The 15,516-nt window shown below is 46.4% G+C and overlaps 1 protein-coding gene across 1 annotated transcript; it reads right to left on the bottom strand.

Annotated features, from left to right (window-relative positions):
* Window positions 1–1,016: 1,016 nt before the first annotated feature.
* RS1 (retinoschisin 1) lies at window positions 1,017–15,017 on the bottom strand. Its single transcript, XM_044234759.1, has 6 exons — window positions 14,912–15,017; window positions 12,940–12,965; window positions 12,138–12,243; window positions 5,679–5,820; window positions 3,206–3,401; window positions 1,017–1,336 (listed from the first exon to the last, which is right to left on the bottom strand). The coding sequence occupies exons 1-6, from the start codon at window positions 15,015–15,017 to the stop codon at window positions 1,184–1,186; spliced, it is 729 nt and encodes a 242-aa protein (XP_044090694.1). The 3' UTR covers window positions 1,017–1,183.
* Window positions 15,018–15,516: the final 499 nt, after the last annotated feature.

The following is a 15,516-nucleotide window of genomic DNA, read 5'->3' as shown; positions in this document are numbered from 1 at the left end:
GTGCATTCAGTTGGCTTGGTATTTGAAAACAGAAAGTAACAGGAAAATGAGCCGCTAGTAGAGGCTCCTACTTTTGTATACCTCTCCTTTCCACTCCCCATGTTACCAGCCTCTCCCAAGGAAGGGCCTGAAAACTCAGACTGAGCCATAAATATAAATGACAGAGGAGACTTAGGCTGTTGTCCCCGAAAGGTCCCTGCTTAATGCATTCCTCCAGGAGGGGAAGGCCAGGCCCGTTTCTGGCCCGGTCCTTCCCAAAGGCAGTTGCAGGCTCAGGAGCAGGAGCAGGCATGTCTGTGTGTTGCAAGGCAAGGGAGAGAGGTTAAACATTTGGGTCACGAGAGACAGGGCCACATTGCCCTTCTTAGGACCTAGGGTCTGACCACTTCCTGCAAAGCGCACGGTTAGCTCACGGGCCTCCTTAGCTCACGGGCCTCCTCTGCGTAGCCAGTGATAGTTCCTGGGCCAACTGTTTTCAAAATGTTAAGCTTGTCAAAAAATGGTAGCCCTAGGGGGCATTCTGTGCAGGGCTGAAAGCTCCCGAGCAGAGGAGGCCCTTTTACCTGGGGTGATTGGTTGTGTGCACCCTCCCAGGAGAACAGGACACAGGCTCCCAACCGCTGGACTCCTCTCGGCCAACCAATCACCCCAAACCTTGCCCTCTGCACACCCAGGACTCTGAAGTCCTAAAAGGCCATGATTCACTGAAAACTTGGAGAAACTGCAAACCTGCTGCCCGTTTGCACTGAAATCAAAGTTTTATGCAACTACGTTCCTGTTTTCAGGGTGGTAAAGCGAAAGGGTTTTTAAATTCTCTGGGCTCCTTTGTGTTCCCTGAGACCACACCTTTCACTTTGTCAGACCAAAAACAAAACAAAAACCAGAACCAAGAGCAGCAAATTACCCCTGCTGCTTAGGCATTTGTATGAAAACTGATTTTAGGGACATTTTCTTTGTTCTTATTTTCTTTGGCCCTGAGTGGGACATAAGCTCATTTTTCTTTTTTCTCTTTCATTGAAATTGGAAACTATATATTTTTTTTAAAAAAAGAAATTCTTTCTGCCCAGCTCTGCATTGAAAAGAGCTTGTAAAATACAGCTGCTTTTGTCCCCCCCCTTCTTCACATCAGGGTTCCCCTGCCGGCAGCTCTGAGCCCTCCACCCCCCACGGCAAGAGGGAGGCCTCAGGCACACTTGCTGGCGCACTCCAGCAGCTCCATCCGGATGGCAATGCGGACGTGCCAGCCCAGCGGGATCAGCCGGATGAAGCGGGAAATGATGGGGGGCCGCAGGAGGTTCTGGACTGTGGAGGTTCGGTCTGAGTTTCCATAGAAGACCTAAAGAGAGAAGAAATCTTACCGCTGTCCCATCAGAGGATGGTAAAGGAAAAACAATTCTTACCCGAAGCTGGCCCCAACTCTTGAGTTTGAGAAATGGTGCTTAAGGCTCAGAGAACTGTACAGGCCCCGCCCTCCTCCAAATCTGAAACTTGCACATTGGTCAGCACCTGTGTGCTCGAGCAGATACTAACATTTCCGTCATCGCGGGATGTTCTAGATGGCGTCGATAGAAAATGCCTCTTGATCCTTATTACCAATTTTGTGTTTTCATGCTCTGCATTTTGATAAATTTTGAAAAAGACCACATCTCACAAGAGGAATGTTCCTACATTCCAAAGGTGTCCAAAGTGGGGCTCAAGTAAAGCTCCACTGCTCTGGCCTTGAAGTCGTGAGCCGAAGCTTAAGTATGTATGTCTACATTGATACAAAGGGCCAATAGACTCGGAAAGCTGCTTTTAGAAGAAAAGACATAAAAACAAGATTCTGGCAGGGGAAAGGTGGTAAGTAACCAAAGGAGTTTGCTTCGTGTTTTGGGGGGATGCAACATAGCTTGGAGACGAGGCTGTACCATTAAAAAGGTGACATGGCTGTTTGGCTGCATTTCCATAGAAACCATTCTTTGCAGTCTTTTCTAGAATTGTAGCCTCATGACACTGGAGCATTTCATTTCTTTCTGGGACTATCTCCTAAAAAAAATCTGGCTGCTACATTGACCTCATCCATCTGCAAAACCGGAAGAACCTCAGATGCCACGATCTTGTCTCTTCCCAGTAGCAACATCCCACATCCCCTTCTCTCAGCTTTTCGCCCTTGAGCCTATTCAAGTCAGGGGACAGCTGCAGAGGAAGAATGGAACAGGCTCCTTCAGACTGCACAAGGGCCCGAGCGGAATGCCTCTTTGCAAAGAACTGTCAAGGCCTTCAGAAATGCAGACAGGACTTGAAAAAGATTTCTCATTTCTTTTTGAAAAGCCAACTAACAAGAGCAAAAATGAAATGTGTAAGTATCAAGATGGTTTTTCCTATTGTATTCAGTAAAACTCCTTGAAATCTCAACCCATGAATGTCTTGCTGTACAGCTTGTCACCAGAGAGTACAAAAGCTTTCTGATTTCCAGCCACACGTGTGTGCTTCATCTGATTAAGTGTCCAAATTAGTCTCAGAAGCCCTTATTCTCAGGCAAAAGGACAGTTAACATTTCCAAACAGCTAGTGAGTTTTTAACTCATTGCAAATATACATATATATGTAACATAATGATTATATATATATATATGTATATATATACACACACTTAATTATGAGCCTACTGTGTTCAGTCGATGGTGAACATGACTTGGGGCTTGACCCTTAGAGGTTAATAGGATATAGTTGCTCAAAGGCAACTCTGTGTTTGCACTGCTGACGTCATTTTAATCATTCACACAGTTCAGTGGCTAACTTGCTGGATTGTCCAAATCTTCCTAGCAGTCAGTCTCAGTAGTAAGGAGAGGCCATATCTACATAAATGGACAAAGGCCTGCCCACATCAATAATAGGTCAAGTCAGACCCATGCAGCAAAGTGTTCAATGGCCCGGTGAGTTTGGAATAGTCCAAATGGCCAGTTGTGATTATTCAAGCAACTGTAAGCTGATAGGAGAATTCAGACAAATCTTTCTTCCATACACGAGAGTGGTGCCATTCACAAACTGCTGGGCACCCAAGATACAGCAAGAAAAGACACCTGCCTTGTTGCCAGAGAGTAGACCATACTGTGGGGCAGAAGCACGGATGACTTCCCTTGCCACGGAGTCAGTGGTCTGCAAGGGTGGAAGCGGGAAGTCCCGGAGAGTGTGAGCTGAAGGTGCTCGGGGTAAGTCCGACTTACCCGGTTGTTTCCTGTCTGGTCCTTATAGTAAATCCAGTTCAGGCTCTCATCCGTCCTGTACTGCACGCTGTACTTGGTCATCCACTCATCGATATCACAGCGCCCCTGGGTGAGGATCCCTGAAATCACCTTGACCTCCTTCAGATCTATCTGCAGCCACTGGCTGCTGTCCTGGTACTTGGAGAGCCAGGCGCACCTGCCAGGGACACAGCAAATCACCAGGAGCCTCTCCCCATGAGCACGTCCAAAATGCTGAGAGGCACTGCCCTTTGAGGGGTTGTCAGCGCCCAAAGAACCTCTGCAGTGCTTGGGCAGGCTGAGCGTTGTTAAGCACCAAGAGCCTGTCTCCGAGAAGTGCCCAGCCTCTGTCATACTTGCATCATTCTCTTTCTCCCTGCATCGCCACTGTGCCAAGACCAATGGCCAGATTCAACTGATTGGTCCAAGCAGTGCCTCAGAATGTAGCTGAAACCCCCTTTGGGGTGTGGTTGAACAGGTCTTACTTCAAAACACGAAAATGCCTGGTTATTACACCCGCCGGCCCCCTTCCCCTTTCATTAGTCTCTCCCAATGACTCTCCATGAGTCTTCCCCTAGTTTCACTCCCTTGATACCTATCTGCATCGCCTTCAGGTGCTATCATTCATGGCTTTCAGAGAGTATCTCCCTGTGCAGAACACTGCGCCGAGCCCCTCTGGAAGAGCTTTCAACAGTTATAAAGCAAAGAACCATTGAAGGAACTGATTTGTCTTCTAGCTATATCCCTCCCGAATTGTGGAAACCTGTAATTTCCCCTTTGAGGTTTTTATTTATTTTTTGCATTTTAGTTAGCTTCTTGGAACTCAGTCCTTGGCTGATTTTTCTTCTAACTCCAGACTTGCTCCTTGGGTGCCTTTTGAATTTTAAACTCCCATCCCAGACCTTTTCCCAACTCCAAAATCTGAGAGTCAGTTGCTGTCTAGATAACTTCTAGATGCCTTACACTATCCCAAATGAAACCTGTCCTAGAGTGAACTCCTAATTGTCTCCACTGCAACTTCTCCTTCCAGTATCCATCTCTTGGAAGGGTACCTCCATCCTCCTAGGTGTTCACGATCACATGAATCTCCCTCTCTGAGAGAGAGCCTTGGCTCCTTCCTCTCTGTCACCTCGAACATCCAATCCATCTATTGAGTCCATCTCGGGTGTTTCTCAAAGTATTTACTTTTCTCTACTTCACTGGCACTGCTCTAGCCCACATCACCCTCAGTTCTTGTCTGGGTGATTGCTACTTTCGCTCCTTAGTCTCCTGGGTTGCCCCCCCCCCCCGCCCAAAACAGTTTTCCCCCCTCAGGAGCCAGATTTTTCTTAAAACACAAGTCAGATTGTGATACTCCCCAACCTGAATCTTTTCTCTGGTAGAGTCTGCTGTCTCCCAATATCCTCTTCCCATTTTCCTTTAGTCATAGAATGCTGCAGAAAACACCGGCACTACCACCACCGAGTTTTATGTGGGCAAATGGTCACCTAGCAGAGTTCGTATTTCCCAGTCTCCTGAGCAGCTAGATGGGACAGTCTGACCAAATTCTGACTACCGGGATGTGGGCAAAGTAGCCAGTATGATTATGCTTCTGTCCTTAAAAGAAAAGTGTGTGTGCTCTGCTCTTCTTTTCTCCCCACTGACTAGAATGCAGTTGTGATAGTGGAAGCGAGGGCAGCCATTCTGGGCCCCAGGATGGAAGCTTCATGTGAAGAATGACAGACAGGGTAGAAAGAGTCAGATACCATTAGCCATCATGTCAACCCTACACTGCCTAATAAAACTTTTAGGTGACCAAGAAATAAACCTCTATATTATTTAAGTCCTCATACTTGGAGGCTCTTTGTTGTAGCAGCACAATCTTCTATTCTAACTAAAGCATATTCAAGGAACTCTCATGCCTAAAATGAGGACCATAATCCTTAACATGTGACTCCACTGACTTCTGCCTATCTCTCTCGCCTTATCTCACTTGTGCCCTAACTTTGCTGACCTTTACCATCCCCATGTGTGCCCTTCAGGGGTAGTCCTAGCTAAGGGCCTTTGCACTTGCTGTATTCTGTCCCCCCACCCCCACAGCACCCACTTCCCCGCTGATCCCCTCCCCAAAACCAACTGCAAGTCTCAGGTTAAATATCTTTTCCTTAGAAAGGCTTCCCTGGTACTTCAAATGAATGAAGTCTTTCTTCTTTGTCTCCTCCACAAGCATCTATCACACTCACTAGATGATCAGTCGTGTGATGATGTGCTTAGAGTCCCTCCGGCCCTCTAAACCGCGTGCTTTTTGAAGTCTGGGGCCTCATCCACCTTGACCACAGTCCTCAGCACATGGGAGGCACTCAGTGAATATTTGTTGAGTACATAAATAAATGCATCCTGCCATTCGTTTATTGCAGAGACGTACAGTTTCCCAATCACGTGAAAACAAATCACCTGAGCCATCTGCCCTGCTTACCCAAAGCCTTGACTGTTGAGCCGGGCCTTGTTAGCTGTCCACGAGGAATACCAGCCCACGTACTGCTCCAGGTTGGAGCAGGTGATCTGGTCTGGTGTGACCTCTCCTGACTCGAACCCCAGGGGCTTATGATATGGGCACTCTGGAAAAGAAAAGGCAACACACATTACAACACTCGCACATCGCAACACTCGACCAGCACACGTGACTGAAATGACAAATCAAACCGTCTCACTTGCACTTTGAGAGGTGGAGAATGTTTTGCTTGATAGCGCAGTTCACGGCGCTTCAGCCTACTTACTGCTCTTAGAAGAGAGTGAAGAGGAAGTAAAAGGATTGCCATAGAGACTCACAACATTCATAAAAGCAGACGAAAGGGGCTCTATGGCAACCTGGGGGGGGGGGCTGAGAAATACTTCACCTCCTCCACAAAGCTATAGACATTTAAAAAACCAAGAGGTTCGCAGAGAAATATCATACTTAAATGTCATATTCTATTTTCCTCATGAAAATAGTTTTAGCCATTCTGCATGACGACCTCAGGGTCCCTAATTGTCCTCCAGCAGCATGGGATACTAAAGATAGGAACAAAACAATGGTGAGCGCAAGAAAGGCAATTATATATTGAGAGTGATTTCTCACTCGTAAATTGTGGTTTTCTCACTAGTCTAATAGAAAAAATAAAAGGGGGTGGGGTGAAATGTGCCTGAGTGGCTGTTGAATGAGGTACAGTTGAAAGGAGCTGTTTTTTCCAAACAAGAATAGCCAAAGCTGGTTCTTGGATGTTAACTGCTGCTTGTCATGTATTTCTTCTCGCATTTTAGTGTTGGCTTACCTAGTCAAAGACTTTTGCCCAGCATCCATTCTCCCCTTCTTTTTGGCAAAAGAGCCCTAATTTTGTTGGGCAGCAATGTAACCAGCTTAAAAAAAAAAAATCTTTCCCAGTCTCTTTTGCAGTTAGAAGTGACCACATGATATAATTTCTGACCACTGAGATATGAGACGATGCCTACTGGGGATTTCTGATCAGTTTTGGGTCACGCCTTCTTTCTTCCTATTGCCTAGAAGGAAAATCTGATGGCTGGCACAGTGGTAGCCATGTTGCACAATGAGGGTAAGGCTGAAAGAACCGCAGAGACCTCAGCCCTGATGTCCTTACTACATGAGTCAAAACAAAAGTAATTTAATAAGCCACTCCTTAGGGGATTCTCTTATAATCAAACACAGGTTCTAGCTAAATCTCTATAGAAAACAAATGATAAACTTAAACATTCTTCCCTTTTCCTGATTGTAACAATAAACAGCAAGTGGGTTTGTTTTTTTTTTCCAGTGTAAATTTGAGTTCAGATTGAAGAGCGAAACATATTTACTGGGACATCCTTCCATCCCAACAGTAAGATGAGTGCTGAGGTCTTTCTCGAGGATAATTTTCCAAAGTCACTAAGACAGAATGAAGCATGCAAAAGCTTGAATGCCATCTATCCTGAGACCAGAATGCCCACACTGTGGTCATGCCCTGTCCTCAGAGACTAAAGACAGAAAGACAGCTTCAGGCCTCTGACCAGGGAGGCTTCACTGCCTTTTTGCCCAGTGCACCAAAGGGAAGGGGCCAACCCCCGCCCCCAGCTGCAGCTCAATAGGGCTGGGGGTGAGGGGGCCCCATTGTAGTTTATCTAGTACCCAAGGCTTTAGGAGTCTTATAATAGAGAATGGGAATTACTGGGGGCGAGAACAAGAGTGCTTGATGGGCCCCTCTTCGATCATGCCTTGTGTGGTCAAATCCTCAGTAGGGCTTGCTAAGGAGGCAGTTTCCAGTATCCTCCCCCCAACCCCCACCCCTGCAGCAGCCTTTGTTTTCAACAAGCAGACTTTGGAAACCTTGGCCTGTCGGGGAAGGCCTTTGTTGGTTGGCAGATTCAGGGGCCTAGTGCCTGTGGCCTTGGGGCCTCCTCCACCTCCTCAATTCCCCTCTGACCTGGAAGACAAGCCCGTACCCCCAGAACGAGGGACAAGGTCCCAGCGCCAGAGAGCTGGGTTTCAGTTGGGCCAAGGGTTGTCACTTAAATACTACCTGGGGGGGTCTCTAAGGCCCCTCCATCGTGAACCTCCCCTTTCTCTCTCAGAGGCTGCCAGCTTGGAGGGCAGGAGCAGAGGGGAAGGAAAAGCCATCAGCCCGCTCCTGATGGCTTTATTCTTGACATGTTGCTCTTTCTCTGTTTTCCCCTCACAACTCTTTTGCCATTTCTTTCCAAGTAGCCCATCTAGTAGTTAAGAGGCTGTTGACAGCAGAAGCAGCTCTCCACTGGATGGATTTGAACGGTCTAGGTCTCAACAGGAATTAGCTGGTGGTGCTACAGGAGGTGACTGGAGATTCTGGACTCTGGCCTTTGCGGGGAAAAGGGGGGTGCTCGTGAGGGGCCTGAGCTCAGCGGGGACATGCTTCCTCTGAGGGGGCCGGACCACGGAGAGGGTCAGGGAGACACCCCCCCTCCTCAGGAAACCCGGAAAGGTCCCCGGGACTGAGCTGAGCTTGGTTCAGAGGGAGAAGAGCCGCCACCGAGGCAGCCTCCTTCAGGTGGGGTTGTGGGCCAGCCCGAGAGCCTGCCACCTAGCCTGAGCCTAAGCCCTGTGCCCAGGCCGCCCTCGCACGCCCGTGGGGGTTTCCTGTCGTCCAAAGAGAGAGCGAGGACCTTTAACAATCCTGTCTTTAGACTCCTTACAGGCCATGACAAAGGAGGCCTCAAACTGGAGTTATTTCAACTTGGAAAAATAGGAAATGTGACATTCCTCATGCTCTGTGTGCTTTGCTGTAAACGGCAGTCAAGTTAAGTTATTATTTTTCCTGATTCCTCCTTCCCCCTGTCCTCCTCCTCCTGTGGTCCTGGCTGAGCTCCCTTTTGGTCCTCATGCGGGCCTGGAGGCCTACGGTCGAGGCTGTTCCCTCTGCCTGGGACACTCTGGTCCCCTTTCCTCCCCCTTCACCTGGACAACTCTACTCGTCCTTAAGATCTCTGCCCACTTCCCCTTCCCACCCTGAGCTGGGTAAAGGACTCCAGCTGCTGCCTTCCCAGACCCTGTCCCTGTCCCTGTCACTTACTCGCTGTCCTTCTGATGATTTAATTGTCAGCTCCCTGGTCTGTCTGGCTCACCATTCTACACTCTGAGCTGAGCCGAATGCCTGTACGTGCTAGGCACTCGATAGTTATTGACGGGATGGTGAATGAAGGGGTCAACCTAGATTATCCCCCATCTTGGGTGGCTGCTAGGAATAAGCAGACAGGACAGCAGAAACAGGAAGCAGGAAAGCTCAGGGAGGAAATTGAGGTTGCCCAACCCCTAGAAGACCCACCGCCCTGAGCAAGAAGGAACTGTCACCTGAGTATCAACTAGGATTCGGCAACACGAATAATGTTGCTGGAGGAATTAAGGGGATTGTCACCAGACGTACACGGAATATGGCCTTCCCACGTTTTCTGCCCAATAGAAGTTAGTGCGGCTCCAATGCCTGTTTTTACACTCATCTTCAGTAGGAAAAGTATGTTTCTACATTCATTTTAAGGAAAAACCTATGTCTTCCGTGCACAAGGGGCTCTTCTGAATGAGCGATGCTTTGGTCACTCCATGGATAAAGGCATATTCATAATGTGCTGCTAATCCAGGCTCTACTTAACACACTGGCCTTTCTCATTCAGTAGCTGATTTCTCTGTTGGAAGGTGTGAATGCCACACAGGCTTCTAAAGAAAACAAACCTCGAGAAACACAGAGCTGAGGGACGTTCTTAACAAGAGAGAGATGAATATTAATATGCATGTATATGACACTTGAACCTATATGGCCGTGTAGCAGAATATCGAATAATAATGTTTACAGGATAAAGGAGAAACTCAAAAATAATATAGGAATATAAAATCTTGAATTAAAGGAAAGCAGGAACAAATCATCGGATTTCTTATATTATGATACTTTCCTTACCCTGTTTCCCCTTTGGAGTGCCAAGGTGATCTTAGCTTGACTGTGGAAGACAGATCCTTTAGTAATTTTAGTAATTTTCATAATTTTTATAGCGTTAAGCCAAAGAGTAAGGAGGCCATAAGGCACCCAGCCAGTCACCTTCTCCCTGGGTGGCGACACTGGACAGTAACAGTCAGTGTATGGCTGGGAGCACCTCCTAGCAGCTCTGAGTGACCCTCCCTCCTGTCCTTCTGTACTTTCTAGGCTCTTCTTCCCACCTAAGGCGGGCTCTGGCAGAAGCGCTGAATCTCAGGGGCCAGAGAAACCAAACAACGTTCTTAACATTCCACTGAGGACCTGAGGCACTGATGGGGCAGGTGACTACTGGAATATTGTGGCTAGTCCCGCTGCCCTGAATCGTCTCTTTCATTGGAAAAACCCATTAACACCAACGTATCAACTCTTTGACACTTAGGTTGCATTTTTTTTTCCTTCCTGGAAACATCTGTGCTATTAAGAAATAAAACAAAAGCAAAGACAAACCGAAAACTGGTGGGGGAGAGAAGAGCACTTTCTGATTTCAGAATTTCAAGTTCATGGCAGGTGTGTGGGGAAAGAGCTTGGGGGATGGAGGGGGGGGAGGGGTCGACTTGACATTCCTAAAACACACAGCCTTCTTCAGCTTCACAGTTGATTGGTCTATGAAGTCAATCTGCATAAATAATTTTCTTTTTTTCAAGTTGTTTGTAGAAAGAACGTCAAGTGGAATTCCAGTCGGCCTTCAGGGCTCTGGTGAAGAGAGCATTTGTTCCCACCGCGTGGGAAACTTTCGGGTGGAGCTAATGCCCTCGTTTTCATTATGGCACATAATAGGCGCACAGTGAGAACGGGTGGAATGGTTAAGGAGGGTGTTTCCGTGTTGACGGGGCGGATCTCCGCCTTCTGGAGGGCTTGCGGGGAACGCGGTGGCTGGGACCTCCCGCTGAAGCCCACCGCCCTCAGCCGCGCTTCCTGCTGTCCCCACCGCCCGGAGCCCGCCCTTGCCCGTAGACTTAGCCCGCAAACCACTCCTACCCCTTTAGTAAATAGGAAGAAGGAGGCAGTAAAAGCCATTGTAGACTCCCCTGCCTCCCCCACAATTTGCTATTTTAATGCAAATTTAATGAAATAATGAAGAGAAGCTCACACATGGACACACATACTGTCTCTAGCGGAGCTATTATTAGGCGATTATGTAAAGTGAATGACTTGGCACGGCACCATCATAACCCTGGGGAGGGGTGACAAAGACTGTTGCAAGCCGAAGAGGCTGTGAGCCATGGAAAGGACGGAGCCCAGCGAAGATTTGCCGGGCCCTCCCGGCCTCCGAAAGGCCGAGAGTGAGCTCTCAGGGGGCGGGAAGAAAAGGACCGGACCTTTATTAAGCTGCAGTTAGTTTGCTGGGGATAACACAAGATGCTTTTCGTGCCGCCTCCAATGTATCCCTCGTCACGGCAGCTTGGGGGGGGGGGGCGGGGGGGCGGGGGGTGTCAGCGAACTGCGGCCCTTGAGTCAAATGTGGCTCCCCACCTGTTTTTGTAAATAAAGTTTTATTGGCACACAGCCATGCACTGTGACCCTGCGTCCAGTCTATGGCTGCTTTTGCCTTATGGGGGGCAGAATTGAAGAGAAGACCTGCAAAGTCGTAGATATTTAGCATCTGGTCCTTTACAGACAAAGTTTGCTGGCATTCACAGAGGCCAGGAGGGACTATGTTATGCTGCAGAACAAATTGTCTTGAAAATTGCACAGGCTTTAAGACAACAAACGTTTATTTTTCACCCAGGTGACTTGTCCATTATAGGTTGGAAGGGGGTTTTCTGCTCCATTTAATCTCCATTTAATCCATTTAATCTGGGACCCACCCTGAAGGAGCATGAATGCACTTTCTCAAGAAGGGAAAGGACAGCCAGAGTTGAGTACCAGCCCTTAGATGCTCAGTTTGGAAGAGACACTGCTCACTTTGGCTGGAATTGCTCACAGGGTGCTGCGTGACTACAAGCGGGCTGGAACCTGGGGAAGCACATGGTTGTTTGCTGAGCAATAAACCCTCAGCATAGTACTGTCACCTCCCTTTGGCAGAAAAAGACCAAAGTGGGAGTCCCAGAGTTAAGAAATGAAGCAGCCAGGGTCCTACCTCTGGTGTTTCTTGCTCAGAAGCCTGTGTTCTTCTCAAAATGCCCCACCTCCTACCACTGATTTATTTTCCTAAATTCCATGAGTCTATTTCATTGAAAATAGATCCCAACTCGCCTTCTCACGTAGGCCAAGGAAAGACGCAAGAAGCTGTTTCTAAACAACGACATCAGTGCGGTATGTTGGAACAGTGGCCGTTCTGTGATTTGAAGCTCAGAGGTCAGCTGTGTAAGGGGAGGGGTGCTAATTGAGCCAGGTTGAAGGGAAGAGAAGAAATGGTGTTCTTAAGGACGCCCCAAGGATCTGGTGCCCGAAGGAGAAGGGACACTCACCTGGTATGCAGTCTAAGGAGGTTGTACCAGCAGACCACAGGACATTGGCACCTCCTTGGCAATTGCATTTGCACACTTTCTGGTACCAGGGGTCCTCAACCTCATCCTGAAGGGAAGCCAGAGGAGCAGGAGTGTCAGTCATAGTCAAATTCAACTCTGGCCAGAGCCCCTGGAAAAATTTGTGTTAAAAAACCTTGCTCATGAGTGCCTGGGTGGCTCAGTCAGTTGAGTGTCTGCCTTTGGCCTGAGTCCTGATCCCAGGGTCCTGGGATCAACCCCCAAGTTGGGAGCCTGCTTCTCCTCCCTCTGCCTGTCTTTCTGCCTACTTATGCTCTCACTCTCTGTCAAGTAAGTAAATAAAATCTTTAAAAAAAAAAAAAAAGGTGATGGATTCAAGATTACACCACCTGTATTAAGACCTGGTTTACTTACATTCTCTCATTAAAATGCCAGTCTTGAACTTGCCCAGAGAAAAATGTCCTATTACCACCACCAGAATAAAGTATCTTTAAAAAATACCTTTTTTAAAAAAGTGATAACCCTACACATTATTTTGAGCTAGAAAAATCTTCAAAAACAGCCTTCTTGGGGCGCCTGGGTGGCTCAGTGGGTTAAAGCCTCTGCCTTTGGCTCAGGTCATGGTCCCAGGGTCCTGGGATCGAACCCCGCATCGGGCTCTCTGCTCAGCGGGGAGCCTGCTTCCCCCTCTCTCTCTCTGCCTGCCTCTCTGCCTACTTGTGATCTCTGTCTATCAAATAAATAAATTTAAAAAAAAAAAACCAGCCTTCTTAATGTAACATACCTCAGTAGATGATAATCCCAGTGTGGCTAAACAAAAAGACAAGAGAGGGAAAAAATTAAGTTAAAAAAAGAAACAAATTCAACAAATTTATTCATTCCATGGAAAATAAAATGAAAATAGTCACATAAAAGTTAACAAAGCCCCTTCTGGAAGAAGTCGAAGTAAGTAAATATAAATATCTGCCAGGAATAACATCCACAGATGCTGAAAAACTAGGGACAGTGAAATTAAACAGACAAGGATAATAATTGTTATTATTTTAAAGGGAACTCTCCCCCCAAAATGTGACTCCAACTCACGACCCCAAGATCAAGAGTCACATGATGCTCTACTTACTGAGCCAGCCAGATGCTCAGATTGTTTTTGTTTTTTATAGAATTTTGGAAAATACATTAATGTAACAAAGAGGAAAAAATGCACCTGTATTTCTTATCACCAAAGGCAACACTGTTAACATTTTTGTATAAATCTTCCCAGTCTTTTTTTCTATGTGAATTTTTTCAAACCTATTTGAGAGCCTACTACCTAAACAATGCCTACAATTTACATTTACATTGTTAAATTTGACATTGACAGTGCCAGCTTTTCCCTTTACTTATTAAGCCTCCATCATCATAGTTTATCCCTAGTGTCTGCCAAGTGTGCTGTTCAGGAGCTGATTCCTGGCCCTCTCCCCCCAACCCTGTGACCCAGCTAGGTTATTTAGGATTACCACATTGTTCAGAAAATCTTTTTAAGGTTTATTTATAATGTACGGGAAATATCAAGCCACAAAGTACAAATACTGCATAATTAACATGGGAAAAATAAGTTTGCAAAATTTAACATAAAACTAACATCTAAACTATCTTCATAGAAGTATGAGTAAAGAGGACGAACGCACAATTTATTTTAAAACATTTTTTATTTAAATTCCATTAATTAACATGATGTATTATTTATTTCAGAGGTATATTTCTGTGATTCATCAGTCTTCTAGAACACTCTTTGCTCATCACGTCACGTGCCCTCCTTAATGTCCATCACCCAGTTAACCCATCCCCCCACCCCTCTCCCCTCCAGCAACCCTCAGCTTGTTTCCTATGATTAAGAGTTTCTTATGGTTTGTCTCTCTCTCTGGTTTCATCTTGTTTTATTTTTTCCTCACTTCCCCTATGGTCCTTTTTTGTTTCTTAAATTCCACATGTCAGTGAGATCATATAATTGTCTTTCTCTGATTGACTTGCTTCACTTAACATAGAACCCTCTAGTTCGTTCTATCCACATCATTGCAAAAGGCAAGATCCCATTCTTTGTTGATGACTGCATAATATTCCATTGTGTATATGTATATGTTCCACATCATCTTTATCCATTCATCTGTTGATAGACATCTGGGCTCTTTCCATAGTTTGGCTACTGGGGACATTGCTGCTATAAACGTTCGGGTGCACATGCCCCTTTGGATCACTACATTTGAATTTTTGGGGTAAATACCCAGGAGTGCAATTGCTAGGTCATAGGGTAGCTCTATTTTCAAGTTTTTGAGGAAACTCCATACTGTTTTCTAGAGGTGAATGCACAATTTAGTAGGAAAAGAGTTAGAACACATTAGCATAAAATGCTTAAGCTCTGCTGCCCAATATATAACCGCTAGTCCCATGAGGCTATTTGCCCCTAAATTATTTAAAATTAATAAAATTAAACATACAGGATGCCTGGGCGGCTCAGCCGGTTAAGTGTCTGCCTTCAGCTCAGGTCATGATCCCAGGGTCCTGGGATCAATCCCGTGTCAGGCTTCCCGCTCAGCTTGGAGCCTGCTTCTCCCTCTCCCTCTGCCCCTCCCCCAGCTTGTGTGCTCTCTCTCGCTTTTTCTCAGAAATTAAGTAAATAAATAAATAATCTTTTTAAAAAATGAGAAAGTTTTTAAAAATTAAATTAAACATTCAATTCCTCAGTCACACCAGCCACATTTCAAGGGCTTCCTGGTCACCTGTGGCTAGTGGCTGATGTACTACTGCACAGGTATAGAACATTTTCATCATAGCAACAGCTTCCATTAGACAGGTGCTTGCAGGTTTAAAGGCCCAGAGCTCCATTTCCCATTTTCAACAAAACAGATACCTTCATTTCTCTTCCGATTATAAAAACAACACATACCTATTATAAAAATCTGGAACAAAGCTTGAGAGTAGGCAATAGGAAATAAACCACTTCCCTATCTAAAAGTTGAATCTGATGCCCACAAAAAGACCTTTCACATTGTTTAAGAGAATAAAGGAATGATGTCATCTTTTGTGTCACCATTATAAGAGCTATCTTTTTCAAATTTTGCCTTCATTTAAATACTACATATTTACCTGTTCTGCAAACCACTTTTCCATGTCCAGTGGGAGCCTGGCACCGCACCAGGGCCTGGGCCTTCTGAAATGGAAGCCTCCCTCTCTGCCCACAAGGGGTTGGAGGACCCGGGAGAAGACAGAGCACTGGACATTGCATGGGGTGAGGACTCTCCCAGGTTGTTCATGGGCAGCAGTGGGAGGCCAGGGAAGCATATCTTTTAGAGCATTTCAGGGCTACCTCTCACCTGTGGTCACC

The sequence above is a fragment of the Neovison vison genome, chromosome X (assembly GCF_020171115.1).
Source record: "Neovison vison isolate M4711 chromosome X, ASM_NN_V1, whole genome shotgun sequence".
Taxonomy (NCBI): Eukaryota; Metazoa; Chordata; class Mammalia; order Carnivora; family Mustelidae; genus Neogale; species Neogale vison.
Note: the sequence above shows the minus strand (reverse complement) of the source record. Positions and strands in the feature narration are given on the sequence as shown.